The sequence below is a fragment of the Pyxicephalus adspersus genome, chromosome 7 (genome assembly GCF_032062135.1).
Source record: "Pyxicephalus adspersus chromosome 7, UCB_Pads_2.0, whole genome shotgun sequence".
Lineage (NCBI taxonomy): Eukaryota > Metazoa > Chordata > Amphibia > Anura > Pyxicephalidae > Pyxicephalus > Pyxicephalus adspersus.
This window is the reverse complement of record NC_092864.1, coordinates 71,868,416-71,891,392: the sequence shown is the minus strand read 5'-3', so window position 1 is coordinate 71,891,392 and position 22,977 is coordinate 71,868,416. Positions and strand designations below refer to the sequence as shown.

Below are 22,977 nucleotides of genomic sequence, written 5' to 3'. Positions count from 1 at the left end.
CCTGGATTATGCAGACCACCACTAGTCCCGGTCCCCGGGTGGCATCAGCTCCGGGTGCAGCCATCAGCTCCGGCCACGCCTGCGCACCTGTCTCATATGCAAATTTCAAATGTTTGAATACCCTCATTCCTACTAAGACCGTGACTACTAGGGATAATCAGGACTTATTGCTTCAAAATGCAGTGGTGGAATTGTGGCAAAAATGACCCTAATTTTTTGCTGTAATGCAAAAATATATCTGGGAATAGCGCTCATCCTTGTATGTTATCCAACCCCGTGTGTCACTGCAAGAACACAGAGCAAACCTATACGAAATCAGCCAACCTAGGTATACCTGTCTTGGTAGACAGATTTCAAATTTTAAGATGCAATGTGAACACTTGAACCGCACTTAGTGACATTTGAATGCTTCTCCAATTAGTATATACCACTATTTTGGTTATATGGTTTTGCCCGAATTTTTTGCTCCAAATTGAATAGATTTTAATACCCAGTGTTCAATGACCCTGAAGGTGCAAGGTGTTTTTTGATTCTTCAAAGCTCTCTGTTGACTTTTCTTCCTGTCTTGTTATAGCAATACTTTGGGGACAATTAGCTAATAACATATAAAATAATCAAGTACAGCAATAATGTTTAAACATTCTAACAAATAGGAAGAATATGTTATGTACAATTAACAAACAATTTGGTAGGCCACTCTTACACGTGGCTACTGACCCTGTGATTATTTGTCAGCAACAATCACATTTCTTCACTCGTAAATTTAGTGAATATTGCTAAAATACATTAAAAATAGCAAATCCCTAGATGAGATAAAGCAGAACTATAAATAAAAAACCCACTTACCTTTATAGACAGAAAGCCATTGATCCCTCCACCATTCTTCATCCTACTTAACCCAATCTTGCACTGTGCATGTTCGAGATCAGGTGACGTGGTCTTTTATATAATTTGTGGTCTTTTGACAGCGATAAAAGGATGAGGATAAAATAGGAAGTATTCTGGTGTTTTTCTTTAACAGTACATTTCATGTATTGTTTACCTTCAGGTCTAATAATTTCAACATAACCATGTTTACATATTAGGTTTTGCTGTTGACATAGGGATTGTATATTATATGCCTCTTTATGGTTGAATAAAAAAACAAAAATAGGCTGCAATGTGGTTGTGATGCATTTTATTTTTGGACACCTTGGATGTAAATCATGATGTAAATGTTATAAATGAGTTTTATTATTACAATACAATTTAAACAATGTGTATGCTATGCTAATTGAGTAATACAAGTCGTGCAGTATGCTTTCTGTTATTTATAGTACTTATCTTGAAAGGCCAAGCTACTTATGTTATCCAATTAGCTAAAATTCATCATTTATCTTACTTTAACTGTTTGTCCTATGAGTACATTTATTTTTACAATTTCAGTTCATTTCAATGGTAAATGTTTTGATTCTGAATGTTAAAAAAAAAAAATTCTAATTTTGTCCATCTCTAACATCAAGTCTCTTTTCTTCTATCTCACAGAAAATTAATAGCTTATCACAGCTTCAGGGGGAAATCGCATCCATGCAAATAACAGTTCCCCTTGCCATGTTTTGTTTGGATGCTTTACGTTTTAATGAGGAACTTTGTGCCAGAGCTCAAAAATTAAAGGACCGGCTTATCCAGTATGAAGTAGATGAAAACAGGCAGTTAAATATGAGGTACGTACTTTCATTTGCACCATGGGTATAACAAACAGCTGACAATAAAACAATTGTTTATATACAACACAAATTGGTGACTCATTCTATTCAGGATGATAGCGACTCATGCCACATCATGTATCCTTTTTTCTGACAGTTTACTCAGCACTGGTCATCATTTTTTAACATGAAGAAAAAATAGAATGGAGGTCTCACCTAAAGCAACCAGTCCAATTTTAACTGTAAAAGTTCACTTTTCAAAAAATACTTAACCACATGTAAATGGATGTTAAGCTGAAAATTCTCTTTCATTATTTTGATAAGGGTAGAATAGCCTATGTTCCTATAGTAAATTAACCCAAACCTTTTAGGTTCAATAAAAATTAGCAAACTATAATTTTCTGTTTTGAAAAGTTTACAATTCAGTAGATCTAATATCGTTTGGAACCACTTTATCATTTAAGAATCATCAGTCTATGATTTAGTGGACACATCAAAGGTAAACTAGCTGTTAGATACAAACATGTTTTGTTAGGAGCCAAAACATTTTAGAGCATGCTAATGATTCAGAATTTTACTCACTGAAAAATAGTTGAAGCCTAACTGGTATTTTAACACTAATTACACATCCTTCTCTATGGACACTGTATGTGTTTTGTATAGCCAGGTCCTTGGTTAGATTATTTTGGCTATACCAAAAAATTTTGTATTCTCTAGCTTTAGATTATTTTATAGTTCATGCCAGAATGATAATCTAAATAATGATTATTTTAGGTAAATTCAAATTAGTAATAAATACATAACCTTAAATTATAGGCTATACATATCTTACCAGATATTTTTTATGCATAGGTATCAATTCATTAAAGGCTAATTAAACTTTTAATTAAAACCAGCTAAATATATTCAAAGTAAAGGTGTGCAATATCATACAGTTTATTTTTCTTTTTAGAAAGCAGCTTTAGTGTGACTAAAAAGCTTTATTTCAATCTGCATATAGAAGTAGCCATTAACAAGGTTCTGCATTTCAAACAAGTACTTATAATTAAGTATTTGTTCTTTAAAGTGCATCAAGGCTCCTAGAGGATAACTGCTTCAATGATGACTTGATTCAATTTCTGTGGAATATGGATCAGGGTATATTCATATTGTTTTTATTTTCACCTATTTTCTGCTACAGTTTGGTTAGACTGTTGTTCAGCCAATTGCAGGGTGAAGTTTGGCTCTCACAAGCAGAGGCAGCTGTTGGTATTGTTGTAGAGGAATTGATTATAGACATTGAGAATCTCATGGCATGCACTAGTAATATACAAAATAATTCACAGCTGTACAGATAAATAGTAAAAACCTTCATTATTCATATTCCCACATTGATAGCCTGTCCCTACTCCAATACCTGCTCCACACAAATAAAAAATGAACACATTTTTAAAATATAAAGGAGTTTAATTTAAAAGAAAACTCTCTGCTATTGCCTACAATGCCTCCCTGTATGCCAAAATAACCTCACCCATTGTGGCTGATGATAACATCCTCTTCATGTTCTAAAAACTAAGCTGAAATGTATTTACCTTCAAAAGATCACCTTTTAATTTTGTGTATGGAAGACTAACTAATCATGCCTTAAAGGTTATTGAAGGATTAAATCAGAATAAAACATACAGGGTTCAATGTTATATGTGAAATACCTTGAATATTATAACTATTACATTTTAAGGGGGATTTACAGTGTTGTGGTAGTATGTGGATTGTTATTGCACCAGTATTAGTTGTTTTCCTTTCATTAGCTGTGTTCCATGTACTATGGTAATTTGTCCATTTATTTATGTCAGAAGTATTAACTTTCTGTTCTATTTATCTAATGTGACAGCACTAGACTATTTTATTCAGTTGCAGTTTGATGTGACATGGTGCTTTGATTAATTACTTTCAGTTAAAAATGGTTTGGAGAGATACATCTGTAGCAGAGGTTGTCTTGTTTAACAAGGAACAATTTTTGATTTTTTAATGGTTTTTCTGTTTTAATCTTCAGTAGGATTATTAATGAATGTAATTTGCATGCTCAAGCCAATACAGTTTTACTGTCATCTCTTATGTATTATAAATAAAGTGAAATAGTTTTTTTTTCAGGAAGATGATTTCAAAAGAGATAAAATGGTATACAGATTTAAACACAAAAATGCATTTATAAACATAGTTACTGTCTCTAGATCTTAGTGCAAAGCCCCAGTTGTCCTTGCTAACACCATGTTGACTGTACAGTATCTCACAATCTAATACTGGGACTGAAGAGAGCTATACATCTGTGTCATGTCTGAATTGGTTTCATTTTGAAAGTGGGCCAAATAATTAAGGTTTTTATGGTCTCCAAAAGATTTCCTAGAAACACAGACTGCTTCAACTGTGCTAACATAAGATGCTTGCAAAAACCTGCACCTGCAGGATATACTTCTGGAAACAAATCTTTTCCTCCAACCTTTACCTAGGCTGTTGATTATACTCATGATTGGATCAACAGTCTCTTTTATCTTTTCTTTAAAGCCTTATTCCCCAGTTATATTCTGTGCTTCTAGAAATCATCCAGCTTTTACTTATAGCAATCAAAAGTAGTTGCTGAAACTACTTCCTGAGGGAGCCGATTCCACATTTTCACAGACTTTACAGTGAAGAATCCTTACAATGAGGACCTAACAGTGAAGAGAAAAATCATAAATATAGAGATATTTTTTACGTATACTACAGGGAGTAATCGAGGTCTAAACATGAGTTGGGATTATTAGTTTACATAGTTTTTTTGACCCATGATCAATGTGAGGTTCAACTGTACCTTTGTACAAAAATCTGATAATTGAAGAGAACATAAAATTTTAGATACACCCATGTTTTATGCTGATTACCCTCCCTACCGGTTCATTTCTTTCCGGTTTTATATGTCTAAAAGCGGTACATTGTTTTTCATGAACATTTATTTTACAGTATAATATAATTGTATGAGTATAATAAAGTTTGAAACACAAAATCATGTAAAAATAATACATTGAATAAATTAAAAATCTATATATTTAAAAAACATTTTTCTTAATTTTTTTTTTTTTAAATACATATTATACTTATACTGTTATATATACTGTAAAATAAATGTTCTTGAAAACAATGTACTGCTTTTACACATATAAATCCAATGTATTGCATTCAATACAGTTATTTTGGATTGAATGCAATACAAATAGATTTTGAATTACCTGCCCCGCCGGCAACGTACACGCGCACCGACGTCACCGGGAACTCCCCGGTGACTCCTCGGATGCAGAAACCGGCCGGAAGAAGACGGAGATCGTGACGACGCGGGGCGCTGGCGGATCAGGTAAGGCTCTATTTACTATTACCTTCCATAGGATTACCTACCCCGAGTGTGACTCGAGGTTACCGCTTTTAGCAACTTTTTTCCACCCCACACTTGGGTTACCTCTAGGGAGGGTAAAAAGACTGAAATTCAATGAATAAAAGGGGTTAGCTAGGGATAGTCAGGTTGAGGAGTAAAGTACTAAACTATGCTGGACATTCTTTAGTCTCTCACTGACTTTCTACAGCTTCTAGTGCAGTGAAATCAGATTAAGCAGTTTTAGTACAGGAGAGGATTCCGTACAACTATGTGAGTAAAGGAAAGGTTGGAGACCAGCTTTAAATGCCATTTCGCTTAGTTCCCTATTATAAATGTCCATTTAATCACTTGCAAGCAACTATATAGGTTACCGCATGGCATCTTTCACTTATGATTTGGTGGACACATATAAAGGGTTGGCTTACAAATTTGTTTACACTTCAAGATGACAGGATAGTGTAATGCTGAAAAATGTCTAAGCATATCTTGTTCCTTTTAAATGTTTGGGAATGTTGTAAATCTCCGTCCTCTACTTTCTTATTAGACCAAGGGTACTTTCTGTAATGTAACTTTCTCTTTTCTTTTAAGCAACCTTATTTGTTTAATTCTTCTAATTGGACTTTGAGAAAAGAAATTAAAAATGTGAATATTCACTTTGACTCAAACTTTTTTTTCTTACATATATATTATGAGACCGTGTATGAGGTATAGGAAAAGCAATACTTGACTGATTTAATTATGGTTGTTCTCCTGCAGCATTTGTTCCAAGTACAGCAAAATAGCAGACAGAGTCCGTGAAGTTCCAGGTACTACAGCAGACTTGGTTGCATTGATGGATTTCCTTAGGACATCAAGTGATGTTACAGTTTATAAACTAAAGGATGAGATCTCAGAAGCAGCCAGTCGATTGGGATTTCTTTTGGATTACGCCACTCTCCAATGTAAGTCTCCAATGTAAAAGAATAAATAATAACTAGCCACAGTTATTGCATATTGCATGGTGATGATGCATTAGGGTAGCCTATGGTCAGTCAATGGTCACAAAGGCATTACTGTTAAGCAACATGATTGAGCACTTTTTGGTTCTTCCTAAATGTCAAACTCTGTCCTAGTGGTACTCCTAGCTTTTGATAATAAGAACTTAAAGGGTTAAGAAGCAAAATTAGTTTAGGCTGCTCACTTAGCCTATTGCATATAGTGAGAATTCATTTTGAAAAGAATATTTTATCAAATACAAGGAAATTCAAAAAACAGGATTTTCCCATGCACACGAATAGATGGCTAAAGCCAGCAGAGCTTCACCACACTAAACTTAATAAACTATCCTTTGCTCTCTGCTAAGTGAACAGCCTAAATCTCCTTTAGTAAAACAACCTCATTGTTTCTTTCTCTTAATTGGTATTGTATTCATTCTAAGAGACCCATGTATTTAAAAAGTTGAGTTTAGGCCACTTGGGTATATGGAGAGGTCTGTTTTGAAAAGTTGTGTCATAGGAGAGAAACAGAAAGTTTATTCAAAGAAGTGTTTAATTTTTTCTAGCAAGAAATCTAAAATGCTTACCTCCTTCCCGCCTCATACTTGCCCTTTACATTCCTCATTACAGCGATGTACAACATTTCATAGCATTTTGTAGGCTATAGAAAAATTAACCATCAGGTTGTACCTGCTTTTCAAAGTAAGTCCCTCATGTATATGTCAGTGTAGCCACAGGTTTGATTTAAAGATAAAAACATATCCCTTCCAGTTATCAGCAGAACAGATTTTCCTGTTGGAAGGTTTTCCTCTCATCACTCAAAAAAGTTGGAATTTCATTAACTTTCTGTACTGGAGACAATGGTCACCAGGATAAATAGAGTAAAAAAACAAAAGTTAAAGATTCTAAAATGGGAGCATCACATCATTTTCCAGTAATACACTGGGTTGGACTTTGATTTTATATAAATGCAGTATTTGTTACCAAGTCCATTTGTTTTTTGAGTCTCGACAAAAGAAGGCAAAACTTACCCCCTAAAAAAAGTTGACTGTTGGTATAGTGTTAACCTGATCTTACACTGGAATAAACCTGTATCTTCACTTTATAATCTCGATTCAACACTTTAGTTCTGGATCAGTTTTATCCAGCTTCAACTGAGGACACTATGGAAACCGTTTAGGGTACAGGGGCCACTTGTTCAGACAGTCTACGTCCAAATTATCATACTTGATACTGATAAGAAAAGTCTCACGTTACTTAGTACAACACCCCCTCTCTTAACTAATCATAAACCTAGGATAGACAACTTTATACAAAAGTAAATAAAAAGATTTGTGATTTTTTTTTTTTTTTATCATTAACATTTTTCATACATAAAAACAATATAATAAAACAAGTGAAAAAAACATTTTTTTTTTACATCAAACATACTATTTATTGAATCTGATGATAAAGCTTATTCTGGTGACATGTTTATGTAATTTAATAATTTTCCCCAGTCACAATCTCCCCTAGTATTGGAAAATGTCCCCTTTCTTCTGAGCACCACCCACACTTATCTGATATATTTGAAAACATTTTGTGTAACAGAACTGGAGCTCTATACCATCTTGAAATTGCAATTTCTTTTTTTGGTTGGAGTTGCAAAACTAAATGATTAAGAATTACACTTTTGCAATTACCTGATCATGTATATTCATAATATCATAATATAGTGTAATAGACTAGAAATCTGTTGTATTAATATTATATTATTTTTTAGTGATACATTTTTCTATTCTGCAGTGCCTAGCCTTTCAAAAGCACATAATATGCTCTGTATATGCCCCATGTTTTCAGTTATGCTAAAATGATTCTGCATTCTGTTTTTGGATTCAAATGTGTCCCATGAGGTTTCTGGACTGTTTCAGGTGATAAAGTTCCTTCTATGTGTTATTTCTGTGTTCATACATTTGTACATATTTTAGTTTGATATGACAGAAAGCCCACTCCCATCACTATTCCATCAGAAAAAGTTTTTAGACCCTTTTATCATAAAAACTAAGCACATGTATACTCACAATAAGTTAGTTTGCATAAGATTTGTTTGGTTTTATAAAAAAAAAATGTGTAACTAAGTTGTTGCTATAGAGCGTGCCAATAATATCTACTGTTTATAGCCTTCATTTTTATAACTGTTTTAACTGTGTATTAAATTTACTACAATATAAATGTTCTCATTTGGGGATTCTTTAACATAAATATAATTCCCCTTTCAATTTAGTTTTAAAAAAAAAATGTTTTTTTCCATTATTGCTGTATATCTACTTAAAGCAATACATTATTTTTATTTATATATTATTACAGATGATGATTTAAAACTGAACAGTGCTGTGTTTCATTGGCCGGAACAGATAGAGACAGTGTTTGAAGTCAATAACAATCGTTTAATGGCCAAAAGAGACCAGGCTGAAGATGAACTGCGGAGAAGGTAATTAAATACTTTTATGTAGGTTAATGCGAAATCCAGCATTAATTAAGCACACTGCATAAGTAGTTTTGCATTTAAATTTGCACTTAAATTCTATAGTAATACCCTTACACACACTAGAAATATGAGTCAGATCCAAACAAACTGCAGTCCCAACTGTGCATATATCAAACGCCAAAGAGTTTGATTTGTGTTATGGGCACATAGAAAAAAAAAGTATCAAAGCTACTGCAGCCACATTAGATTTACATTTGTTATTTGTGAGCTGGAATCATGGACGCCATTCACAATGTGTTATCCACATGCACAATATGTAGTGAATTTCCATGTTTAGTTCAGGCAGCCAGTGTGCCACAATAGGACAAAAATGCACTAGTTCTAATTTGCCCCCAACAGCCCACCACACAGTGTGCTGGGGTAAAAATGGCTCTGCAGTTCACAAAGTATGTGTGTTGAGGTAACGCGGATTAAAAATGCAACCTCAATGCATATAGGTGCAGCTGACCTTAGTAGGTTTTAAGGTAGTCTAAAGTCTATGATTTCTGGGAGCCTCATTGGGAAAAGGAAGCTAAAGGTGAGTATTGTGATCAAAATGAGAGGTAATAAATAGATAAAAATGTTAACTTGCATTTACTTAATATTAAATATTATATGTAATTTACATCTCATTTAAATACTGTTGCCTGCACAGACATAAACATTCTGTTTGCCTATGGATTTGTTATTTTTGAATGAAGAAGGATTTATGCATCAGATTACAGTATTCTTCTATGGAATGAAAGCACCTGTACACATAAAACAATGTAACAATATTATCTATAGTCTAGATAAATGTATCTAAAAAAGCATCTAATTAAAAGCTTTTAAATATATATGTTATATATAACTAATTGGTCATTTCAGTGCTGTGGCCCTTTATTTTAGCAAAAAAATAATACCTTTTTTGCCATTGGCAATAGGCTTTGCTTTAAACAGTGAATTCAGGATGCCAAGGTTAGGAATTCAGCAGGAGCATGAGCCAGGTGAAAACTGAACACTTATTATCTCACATCAAACTTGTTATCTGCTATTTCTGGGAGCAGATTTCCATCAATCAGTGCAATGCTGAAATCTTCCTGCAGGCAAACTAAAGAATTGTATTATTATACTAGGTATGGCAAAGAAAGCATACTAAAAATAATTCAAAATTAATAAATAAAAACATAATAAAAAGTGAAGCTATCACTGAACAATTATAGAAACAGCCACTGCTAAACACGTTATAAAGAGTTCTAATAAATTGGGTGTAAACTTTGGTTTTAGTGGCCCCAGTCACATTCATGAATCAAGCATGCAGAGAACTGTGGCCAAGTTGCGTGGCAATTAGCTGAACAACTGAGCTATACTCTCATTCTGGGTCAGTGATTCGGTGATTTTAAAGCAGAAGATCAGAACACCAACCAGTCAAGCTGTAGTTTTAGAACCTGGTCAAAAATGACAGTTTAGATAATCTCTGAAAAGTTCTGCTATAAGTACAAGTAACCTGTAAATACAATATATATTTTTACTGGATAATAAAATATAAATAAATATACCCAGAGAACTATATATGACCATTGTAGCCTGATTTAGATGTTGAAACTCAGAAAGAGCTATAGTTTTTTGTTACAAAACAGACACACCTAAAGAGTTAATCACCTAAATCCAACTCCTATCCACTGCAGACTGTAAACAGGCCAATATTTGCATTTCATTAACTGTACAAGCATGCCGGAGCTGGACATGCTTCGTCATTTTTAATTTTGTAACCTGATTTGACTAAAGTATTCTGATCTGTTTTAAAATATTTAAAACTGGGGAGATGTTACAATGTAGTGTTTCCTTACATTGGGGATCAGTGGCATTTTATATTGGTGGCCAACAGTTCAGTGCTCATTTATTGAGCAACCAGGGGTAAATTCTTCTTAAGTTTGTGTTCTTCAGTGAGTGCCCACTATGTTTTATGGCCATTGGTAAATAACCCCTTAAGTTAGTGGTCAAAGATTCTCTTTACATTGATGGTCGGGCATTGAATGTCCCCTTTTTGTTTGTGGCCAATGGTAAAATGCCCCTTTTGTTGGAGGTGAATGGTAAAGTGCCCCTTTTTTCTTGGTGGCTCAAATAAATAGGTTATTGGTATTTTGTGGTTACTTACCCGAAAGGACAGAAGCTTGGCCATAGGCTGCCACCCCACATGTTTACCATCTACAGACTTCTCGTGAATGTGGTAAAAATTTCAATTCTTAAAGAATACCCAATCACAATCACCCAATCACATTTAAGGAAGTGTAAAATACCGGTAACATGATTTTTGCTTGCAGTTTATTGGATGGATCAAGAGAGTTGTGCCTTATTCAGGAGGCTAGTTATCCCCTGCAAAATATTTTTTTCTCCTTTACAGAGTAAAAAGTGCAAAGTAAATAAACTTATCAGTGGTATTGAAATACTTGAAAAAGCATAGTATACTTTTTAGAAGAAATAAACAATGACAGCAAGCCAAACATTTTTATGGGTCAATTTGTGCTTATTAGAAGTTATAAAAGAAAATATACAATACAAAAAATCCAGTCTTAGTACAGCAAGGTAAAAAAAATTCAAAAAAATGTGATAAAAGAAATATAATCATAGTACAGCAATTTGTACAACACTCAAAAAAAGTCAGACAGTTTTGCATCTTCAATGGTAACCAGTCAAAACCCTTAAATATTTCTAAAAACACTGGGAGCTAGGAGGCTTGTAATAGTGGGTCCCCAGGGCTGGGCATGGGAGACTGTGGTGCATGGCTCACCTTTGCTGATGGGAGAACTGGAATAGCCGGGTGCACCACCCCTGGAACCTTCTTGCCTCCCTTCTGGCTGTGTGTGGCTGATGTAGAAAAGCCGGTGGGCTGGAAGAAGGTCCCAATATAATGGGATTGCGACGTTCCAGTCAATGCATCGGAGGCCTGGTGATTGTTTTTTTTCTCATGGCTTCTGTAATGTATGAAGCGATAGAAGATGGGAGCCCTTGGAGTATATGTGCTATTCCGCCATGTGCCAAGCCACGCCCCCAGCAAGTTGTACATTTTTATAGAAAGCAGTTAACTATATGTAGATCATATAGTGTAACAAATGCCATATTTCTGTAATGTCCCATAATATAAATAAGAGAATTTAAGCATTAATGCATTATTTAAAATAATCTGATTGCTAATGATAGATGCATTCATTTACTAGGCTTTTATAGATCTAGCCTTCCAGCTCAGGGTGAATAATGGCAAACATGACGCAGTATTATTGATTTATCCTTAACCTTCAGTGTTAAAATAAAACCCACTTAATGGTAATTAATGTAGGGTTAAATGGTCATATGAATGTCCTGTGTAGGCTGAATTGTATCCAGATAATTATATACTGTAATGAAAAAGTCTAATTGTGACCGAAGCAGGAAACCAGATAAAAGACACAAATTTAGGTATGCATGTAGATTATGCTTTGATAATAATTACAGCATTAATACTGTATCACAATTTGTTTTGCAGGCGTTCAGATTTTGAGAAATTGCTCAATGGCTACAATGCTGATATTGAAGCTTTTAGAAAAAGAGAGACAATGACTTTGGAGGAAATGAAAAATAATATGGAGAAACTGAATGAACTGGATCTGAGCTTGAATAAGGCTCTTCTTGAGTTTGAGGTTTGTGTTCTGTGGTGTTTGTATAAATACTACGACCTTCATTTTGTCTTTACATTTGTACTAATAATTTGTCATAACCATCCACATGTATTAGTAAAAATCTCTTCTTTTTTGGCAATCACTACTCCTAAAACCAATGACAAAGAAAGAGTGGAAGCTAAAGCTAAATATTTGGGACTTTTTAGTATCATTATCCCAAATCCAGTAAATAATAACCACCAAAAGTTTGAAACATTACAGCAATATTTCTTTATTAACCCTACATGATGTACATATACTTTCCTTAGGAAGCAGATTGTTTCTGCTAAACATGTCAAAAGATTTAGGGCTCCTATTCCTTCCACACAAGATGTTAAACAATAAAATTCTAATGAATCTTTATGATATACATGGGACTGCAGGAGGCATTGGGTACTTTTTAAGGCTTGATAGGTTAATCTTTCAACACCAAGGGTCAGTTGATGGATTTTGCCAAATTTAGTGCAGTTTAGGGGCACTTGTCCCTAATTGTTTTTTTTTCCTTTCTTTATTTTCTTTTTTTTCTTTCTTTTCTTTATAGCCTTCTAGTAATAGCAGCATTTTGTTTTAAAAAAAAAAAAGGAAAGAAATTTAGTGTAGCGGCACCCTGGACATTCAGAAAGCAGTTACAATAAATTTTGTATTTTTTTAAACTTTATTTTTATTGAGGTCAACCAGAAACTTTTTACAACAAATGGTAGACAATAAATCATAGATATACAGAGGAGTATATAAATCAAGTTTAAAGCTACATCATGTGAATGTACATTCAACTCAATAGTAAGAAAAGAACACCTATTACAAAGGTTTTAACAGGAATTCTCTGTGAACAAAAGAAGCACATGAAGTAACATTCAGGGAAGAGAGCTGATAAGGTAGGGAGGTGAACAGGAATCGTGATTGGGTTGTGAGACAAATATGTATCTAGGGGATCAGGGAAGTAGAATGGGAGGGTGGTCTTCTATTTAAGTGCCATGGAGTACAATGAAAACAATGATATAGTTGACTTTTTATAAAGGGTTTGAGGGTGTCTATAAAACTTTTACGGGTTTCAAAAAATCTTTGAATGATTTTGTCTCTGTAATAGGAACATTCTGTATTATAAAGTATGCTCTGTAATAAATGAACTATGGTGAATTTGTACAGGCTATTAATAAAGAAGAAGAATTACTGGAGTGGGAGAAAAGTCAGTTCCCTTTGTTGCAAATGGCGATAACAAACAAGGTGCCCTTCGAACAGCTCTGGGTAACCGCATATAATTTCCACTGTAAATCAGAGGAATGGATGAATGGTAAGCATGTTGCCTTGTCAGTGCAAACTGATCTATCTGTGCCCTATTGTGTATTATAGAATACAAATCAGAATAAAATATTAATTCTAGAAACATTCTTAATGTTTGATGAAGAACCACTTCCTTAGAACACACTGCCTTAGTTCTTCACATACCATAGTTTGATTTTTCCTAATACTTATACCCAAAACCCTTATGTCATTCAAAAAGTATTTTGCTTAGAGAGCATTTAGCAGCTACTACTATGTCTGATAATGAAGCATATGTGAAGCATAGGCAGTATTTTCCTTGATTTAATGAGAAAGAACAATATTTATATAAAAAGATCCTATTGCAATGCACACACATTTGCTGGTCTCTTTGTAGTTTTGTCCATAGAATTTAGGGGTTGTCCTGCAGCATCCTTCTTGCCCCCTCACAACTGTGCAATAATGTGTTCTGGCAAGGGATAAAAGAAGAAGAAGCCAGAGACTGCTGGGCATAAAGTACAAGTGCTTTCTTTCAAGCGGTGACAAAGTTGAATCAGTGTACTGAATATGGAGCAGGGGTTGTCTCCCTGGAACAGGATGTTGGTACAAAACATTTCCCCTTCTTCTATTCTCCATATTATAGATAGGATTTGTTTTGTTGTTTAGGTAAGTAAGTATTAATGTTTGGGACAACACAGCGGAAAACACATTATTTCTGTTTGGTTTAAAAGTTTTTTTTTATTTTTTTTACTCTTTGAACAGTTAAAACACAATGTTTTCAATGGTATATTAACCAAAACTAAATGTAAGTAAATAAGTTCATTGTTAAAGATTAAATATATTTTAACTAGTGTAAGAATGGATCTGGTCCAGAATTTAAAACGTTTGCTAACAAATAGCTAATGACTTTTAGGAAATCCATTCCAGCTTTTCTGTATCACCCAGCTTCACTGATGAACGTGTATTTTCTCCGGCCTTGAAGAACTTTAATAGAGCTTTAAAAAATCAGGGCCAAAAACTCAAATTATAGGGCCACTGCACACATTTACATAGTGTGGTTAGAGTGTATCAATCAGCAAAAATGTACCTATCACCCATAGTCTACAGCACATACCTTAAATTATACGGGTCACATGAGGTAATGCAAAGGGGTAACAGTGTTTGCAAAGCATGCAACCAAATGAATAATAAAGACTCTGCAGACTTTGCACAACGCACAGGTTGTTTTAGCAATTACATATTCTATTTAAAAGAAAAATAAAAGGTTTTGCCTTTACATGTACATTAAGCCAAAAAAGTTAAATTTTACTGTGGAGAGTTTTCATATTTCCATATTACCTAAATACTAGAAAACATAAAATTAATATGACATGAATACCCAATTACTTTTCTTTGATTTTACAAAAGCATATTGTCATTTCAGTTGTAAAAATATTTTCAGTATTATTTCTAAAAGTAACACCATTGACATTGGTTAGAGTGATTTAGAGTGAAGGCCTAAAGAAACAGAAAGTACATATTCTACATGAACATTTTCTGCCAGTAGTTTGAGAGTTAAAAAATGAGATAATATTTCTACCATTCTGTTGATGTACGGATTATCCTAAGGGCATCTGTATAACTGCAAAAACTTAGTTCCTAACATATGGCATCGCATAACTGCAAAGGCTTTGTTCAAAACATATGGCATTGGTATTGTAGTAATAAGAAGGATTCAATCCCAATGACTGTGGTCACTAGTGAATACAAAATGAGTGACATTGTAGTATAGGAAAAATTCAGGACTTTCTAAATAAAACACTGGGCCAGAGATCAAGAGTCAGATGAATTATCGATGGATTTAAAGAAAACTAAGTTCATGATTGTCACATTGAAAAGAACAAGTTTAAACATGAAAGAGAAGTATGATGGAGAGGGAATAAAATAACTCTGATATCTGGGCTGTAGGATAAATAAAGAGAACAATACATTCCAGGATATAGAAGCAAGGGCAGCTATTGGAGAAAGGTGTTACATTCTCATATGCCAATGGGAGTTTAAAGACTTTTTTTTATAAAAGACAAATTTTCTGTTGGGAAACAAGAGTTTTAAAAAACATTTTTGGAGTGGGGGTTGATAAACTGAGAATGCAAAATGTAGATGTATAACGCAGCAAACAAGGAATTACAAAGGAAATATGAACAACCACGTAGTGCAAAAAAAGCCAGCCTCCTTAATGGCGTAGCTGGGTAATTATAAAGAAGTAAAAAGCCCAAAAGATTTGTAGAGGGCATAGGCTAGATTAGTGATAAAGACGATGACCAAAAGTCAGAATAATGATAATAAAAACTTCAGATTGAATGAAATAGGCTAAACTTAAGAGCAATCCCAAGAGGCTCCCAGTGGCTGGCACTATGCTGGTCGGTAAACTGCAGTGCTGTTTGTTAAATAACCACATTTAAAATCTAGTGGGTACAGTATTGCTCTCCGCCATCCCCATGCATTTTCTATTGGGCTGCTGCAGGAAGATGCTAATTGTAGCATCTCCCCCAAGGCAGTGGTTTACTGGCATAAGAAAGCCATAACTGCACCGCAACTTTATGGCCTGAACATAGGTCAAACTTTAAGTTTAAAAATGCATTAACCCAGTACTGAAATTGCATACTGGAACATGTATTGAAATAATATACATACATACTGTTTCTTAGCAATTATAATTATCCATCCAGTAGGGTTTTGATATGTAGTAATGATGTTGGGTTTGCAGTCTGGATTAAGGAGCATTAGGTGGAGATGTTAAGTAGGAAGTTAAAGGAACAATTAAAGTGAAGATTAATGGAACCTATAGAGAGAGAGATATAGGGACCAACATTGCTGACATACTAACATTGGGGTGAAGTCAGAAACTCTAATTTGTATAACTGTCCTAGGTAACTGATTTGTATTAAAGTTTGTTTGACAGCTAGCACTTAAGAGAAGTTATTAAGGGCAAATGATATGTTTTCATGAGCACAAATTCCTTTAAAAAATGTAGGTTTGGGTTTAAACTGGGGCTTAAGGTTTAATAAGACAGGGAGCAATTGTTCCTAATTTACAGAAATGTCAGATATTTAGGTTCCACTGTCCTTTTTTTTTTTTTTTTTTTTTTTCAGATTTTATTTTTTTTTTTTTTTTTTTTTTTTCAGATTATTAAACCTTCCAGATTTATAGATGTTGACTATTAAACTGATAACCTGCAAAACAATGTAATACTCCACTGGTGATATAACATTTACATAATAATTGCCTAACAGCATGCATTCCCAGATTTTTTTTGCCTGTTCATTCTGCATGAACTAATTTAGATTGGCAGATGCAGTATTTCATGCTGTAATGTGCTGTATTTCAAGCCTTGAATATTACAAACATTCACACTGATTTTTTTTAAAGGCATTTTTTGCCCTTTTTTATATCGTCCTTAAAAATACATGGATTTCAAAGTTTGAATTTTAAGTGTGTTTTGTTTGTCTCAATTCTTTCTGTTGGTGCATTTTTAAATGTGTTTTGCTTTCAGATGGCACTTTTTGCTTTTTGTACGCTGCTCCATGAATAAATGCACAGTTTAGATTTCATGTTTACTAAAAGAAATGAACCAGATCTCACTGCCAACTGAAAGACATTAACATAATTCCCAGTTTTATTCATCAGCCACAAAGGGCACTTACTTAAAGTATATACTCTCCTCTCCTGCTGTCTATTGGTATTCTCCCCTCTACTTCTGCACATACTGACTATTGCCAAACTAACGCAATCTCCTGTAAATACTTCCTGCTGTCATATGTGTCAACATGAAAAGTCGTACCATTATTTTTTTCCTTGTAAATTATTACATAAGGTCTTTCCCACTGTGCTATTTTAACACCCACATTCAAAAGCCAAAATACAGTTTAAAGCTGCATACACACGTGCAATTATTGTCATTGGAAAGGATCTTTCACAATCCTTTTTAACGACTAAGGACTGCACGATGCATGAATGAGTGCTGTACATACAGCACCGTTCTGCTCTATGGAAAGGGGAAAAACGACGGAGCAGCACCCTGCTGCTCGCTTTCCCCCTTCCCTTGCATTAGGATCGTTCGTCGTCCATCATCTGTGGATCTGCCAGGACGGTCGTTCGGACGACTGGAGCTGTACACACGCCAGATTCTCGTCCGGCATCGGCCCTGAGCCGATTATCGGGCGAGAACCATTGGACGTGTTTACGTAGCTTAATTGTTCCAAAAGCGTTGTCTCTTTATCAGCATAGTTGGTTTTGTATGACCTCTTTAGCATCCTATTTTAGACAGTGGGAGATTGATTGCCACTGCCAATTAAGCACTTGTGATCATCTGTCCGGGTTCCAAAATATGTCCCTCACCTCAGGAAGCACCACAGCCTGGGTTTGAAAAAAAACAACTCAGGTTTAGACTCTGATGATGTTTGTCACAATATAAGTATAGGTTCAAATACCTTTTCTAAAGTATTTGTTTAATGCATATATTATTAGGAAAATAGATCACAGTAAAGAGGAACTAAAGTAAAGTAAAAAAAAATAAAGCACAATTACCTTTAAGATCCCTTAATGGTGCTGGACCTTTCTTTGATGCGTTCCCGAGTCATCATGGAATCATGTGCAGGTGCAAGATCGGGAGACATAGCCTGCTGTAAAGTGGGGAAAAAAAAGAGAGCCAATCTACCGGCGCATGCGTAAGATTGGCATCTCTTCTCCCTTAGTGGAAAAAATACCCTTTTATGCATACCCGATCAGAAGAAGCAGCCAAGAGCCTCCCGGGATGTGTGACGTTGGTATCCCAGGGGGCTCTGCATTTCCATTCAGTCTTGATCGCCACGTTGCACTAAAAAAAAAAGTCTACCCCTTTATGTAAAGTAAAAAGTTGAGTTTAGATCTTCTTTCCTCTTTAAGGAGCTATTATTGCATAAATACATTAAAAACGGCTAGCTGTCCACATATTTATTCTTTTAATTGTGTATACATTTATTTTAGGATAACACACAAAATGCAGTACAATGTTTAAAAACCAACACTTCCCATTTACTCAGTGTATTTGGATGACATACTGTATTTGAGATTAAGAGAACCTAAATTGATTAGCTGTGAACTTTCTTTCCTTAGCTTTGTGACTTACAGTACAGTAACATTTAAGAAAGTAAATCTGGGATTCCCCCCAGTCACCTAGTGTTGGAATCATTGTAATTAAAGCTGAACATGTTACCTTGGTTCACAGTAAATGGCTTTTGCCAATGTGTAATAGTCTTCCATATAGCTAAATTTTCTTAACTCTATTATTTAGATATTTCTGATATTCACTTTTCTGTCATGTAGGATTCAGTGCAATTAATCACAAATTTGTGAAAAAATATGAAATGCTTTGACTATATTTTATTGAACTACGACTTTTTATGGGGGATTGTTTTTTTTTATTTATGTTGGTAATATACAATATTGTAGCATTACAGTGTTTTTTTAAAGCAAATAAGCTTTCTAGCTGAAAAAGAAATCTGATTTCTTTGTCTTGATTTATTTACCAGGCGCATTCCAGGATTTAAATTCCGAGGACATCTCAGAGGAAGTGGGGAATATGTGGAGGACGATGTACAAGCTGGCTAAGACTTTTTCTGACATGCCAGGACCCAGGCGGGTAGCTGAGAATGTGAAGCTTAAAATTGACAAGTTTAAAATACATCTTCCCATCATCTCTGTCATCTGTAACCGAGGCATGAAAAGCCGGCACTGGGAACAGGTACAGCATCTAGTTTGCAGTTTGTGTGCTGCTCCGTTTACCAAATAAACCTTATAGTGACCATGAACGGTAATAAAATGTTCGTTATAGTAATTTATTCAATGAACTGTGAAGCTATGTTTTTTTCTTATCTGTATCAAAAGAGCTTTGTGGCAGACACCACAGGTTAGCTTTAAAAGTCTTGAAAAATCAGTGGCCAAAGATTTTTTAAGGCACAATATTAGGCTGATAGTTTAATGTTTTGGTTTACCATCCAGCCTTGATTTACCTATTAGCATATTTGTGCTGAACATATATTTAGGTAAAAGTGTATAGCAGGTAGCATTGTAGCTAAGCAAAACCCGATGCAAACAACCATATTAGGACTTCCTATCAGTGTTTGTTTGTATGCAAGGAATGAGCAGATAGAAATTGCTGTCATACTTTGGGATATTTCAAGTTCAAGTTCAACTCCTCAAGTTGATATTTATCGCCATATAAAAGCATTCCACAATGGTCCAGGATTCAAAACATTTTGCTAGCAAATGGCAAATGACTTTGAAGAAATCTATTCCAGATTTGCTGGATCACCCAGCATCACTGATCAAAGTGTATCCTCTCCAGCAATGGAGAGCTTTCGTAACTCAGGGTCATTGTGTCCGTACAACAATGCATTTACAATGTTATGGGTTGTTGCACCAGACTACCCTAGGTATAATCCTGCTACTTCAGCCTAACATAAAAGGTGAGAGACATACATATGTCCCTAAGAATATACACTTGGCTACTGTGCATGCATGATGGTAATACTCGATGCCCATGCCTCATGTAGGGTTGCCCCTATTGTAGGACTGCCATTGTAGAACATCGACATGGAAAATTCCCACAATAGCCCTTTGTGTTGTGTGCAGTATCATTCCTCTACACAACAAGAGATGATAAAAGTGATTTATAATAAAGCATGACGGTATCAGCATAATAATAAAATTGCATGTGTTCTTTGTGTGTATTGTTTACCTAATATAGACGCAGATTCGCATATACATACTGGATAACTTTGGAGAATGGATAATTATAGCATTTTATTTTTTAGATAAGTGAGATTGTTGGATTTGATATCACTCCAGAACCCAGTACATCCCTCATTAATATGTTGGAGTATGGATTGTCCAAATTTATAGATAGGTAAGTTTTTTTTTTAACATAAACCCTTGCCTCACCAGTGCATATTGTCTGTTCGTGAACCAAACCAAATTCTTACCAAATTATGCTTTATTTGCCTTTTTTTTCTCAAATTCATCTTTAGCTCTGATTGATAAAGCATTATGCTGGCAGTTCAGTTTCCAGGTTGTCAGCATGAGAAAAAGTGGGGTGCAACCAAAATGCTGTCTAATTATTGCCAAATGAAGTCTGAATTTTTTGTCTGACATTATTAGATATAGATCACATTAGTTACTACTTATTTCATGTAAAGAGATGGGTTATTTAGTTGCAAAGCAGTGTAATTAAAAATGTCTATAGAATAAACAACTGACAATAATTGCATAAATCTAAAAGTCTAAATCTTTACATACCTTTAAACTTTAGTAATGTGTTCCAGTTTAATGTCAGTTTGGTCTAATTTCATTTGACAGAATGCTGTGGTTCTCACCTTATGCAGTTCTCACCTGTATTCTGACAGGTGAGAACTGCATAAGCAACAAGGGGGAGGGGGATATACCAGCAAACTTACTAGCTTCTGGATCTTTATACATGGATTGCAGCATATATAATCATTTAGACACAATATATGCTTGTCAGCATGCTGTTCATTTGAACTCGACTGTCTTTACTGATAAACAAACATGTAACTGACCCCCAGGTCTAACTCAAGATTATGTGGATATATTTTAAAGGATTTTATATCCTCTTAACTATGATGGTCCATCTTGTGTTTTCTAATGCTATTTTAAACCTGCGTGTTATGTTTTGTGCTATTATTCTTAATATTATACTCATCCATATAGGTCAGTCCTATCCTACTTTGCACAACAGTCTATGTTGCTAAAGAATAAGCCTCAGTTCCTTGTAGAGCCAGTAACAGACACACTTTTATGTCAATATGGGTTGATACCAGTAATCATACTATTATGTTGGGTGGTGGGGGGAGACATGGCCTGGCTGCTGCTGGATTAAGCTGTTCTTTCATGAACTCCCGCTCCTTCAGTCCTCATACAGTGGTCTGGGCTGCTGGCATCCTTTTTTGGATGAAATTGTGCTTTTTTTTTCCAGAACTATGGTACTCCTGAAGCACTCAAACATGGTGTCTAAATTAAATAAATATAAGTAGGAAAACAAGCTTCTCGAGAGGTTTTGTTATCCTCTCCTAAGCTTTGTTTGAAATCAAGGTAGGAACGTTCTCTCACTTTATTCCTACTTCCTTTAAAGGTCAGGCCCTCCCTTGTTTACCTAAATACTATTTTTGCTGCCTAACTGTTCCATCGATCCTGACACCAATCCTGCTTTTAAATGACTCCTTTATGAACCTCTTAAGGGTACAGCTGGTGGAGTTCTATTCATCTCAAAGATTTATAGGCAGGCTAATAGGATCTGGGTGTTAAGAAATGCTCTGTCCGGCGACTCCGTGCTGTGCACCATCGCATTAATAAACACTGTTTGTTCTGTCCAGCAATGTCATTTGCACCAGCCAGGAGAACTAAGATAGCAGCAGTCCCTGCTTCCCTTTAGTTGTGCAACCTGATGTATTTTTGGCATCCCCAGCATCCATTGTTGGGCTGTGCACAGCTGAATGGGAATTCTAGAGGCTGATCAGCTCCTGACTCGGTCCTGCATTTTCATTGGCTGCTGGGACTTTATAGCCTCTCTTCTCCCAGTCACCAGTGCCTGTTATAGCGTTAGGTGGGCTACTCTGTGCTGCAGAGTATTCGGAGTATTTCTCTGTTACTGACCTTTGTCTGTTCCTGACACTCCGTTTGAACTCTGCCTGGACCTACTTTTGCTTGTGACCTCAACTCTGCTTGTGCCCTTCACTTTGTACCTCGCTTGGTGGACTGATCTCCTGTGTTTTGACTTTGGCTTGTTTCAGGATTTCCTGATAACTCTGTACTCTGTATTTGTGGGCTCCTGGTCAGCTGCCGGCTTATCTCCCAACACCATCCTTTGCGCACTAAGTCCTGGGGGCAACCGAGTGCTGGGAAACGCAACCAAAGCTGAGCGGGGGCTCCTATAGGTGAAGACTGCGGCGATAGATTGGGGGACTGGTGTCTGGAGAATTCTGGTACTGACCAGGGCCTTACACTGGGCTTGGATTAGGAAAATAAGTGTTTCCGCTAGGGAATATCCATACCCTTTACGTTGTAATCAAATCACTTCTGAGATTAACAAACACTCTGACCAAAGTTTTTGGAAATCTGCTACTTTATGCCATGCCAAGGTTGAGCAGAGACTACTAGATGTTTAGAGTGGCCTGTGAAATCAGAACCATTCTTTGTGGCACTGCTGCTGATGAACCAAGAGGTCATATCAAATTATTGTTTCTTTCTGTCTCTTAAAATTAACCTACACTCAAGTCAACAATCAAGTCACAAGTAACATTTTTAACAACGTAGATAAATAAGGAATAGTAATGCCATATACCCTTTGCCAAGTTTTAATTGCTACCTTTGCTGCTTGGAGATGTATCCCTCCAATGTCCTGTTGAATATTGTTACTGAGGCGGAACAAGAAAGTAAATCCAACTGGGAAATACTGTTGCAC

The 22,977-nt window shown here is 35.3% G+C and overlaps 1 protein-coding gene across 1 annotated transcript in view; it reads left to right on the top strand.

Annotated features, from left to right (window-relative positions):
- DNAH3 (dynein axonemal heavy chain 3) overlaps positions 1-22,977 on the top strand; it is a gene marked incomplete in the record, with an annotated part of 167,569 nt that overhangs the window by 39,345 nt on the left and 105,247 nt on the right. Inside the window, 7 exon segments of the mRNA XM_072418926.1 lie at positions 1,525-1,703; positions 5,824-6,008; positions 8,388-8,511; positions 12,050-12,203; positions 13,368-13,512; positions 19,031-19,242; positions 20,315-20,406. Coding sequence (XP_072275027.1) covers positions 1,525-1,703; positions 5,824-6,008; positions 8,388-8,511; positions 12,050-12,203; positions 13,368-13,512; positions 19,031-19,242; positions 20,315-20,406 — 1,091 coding nt within the window.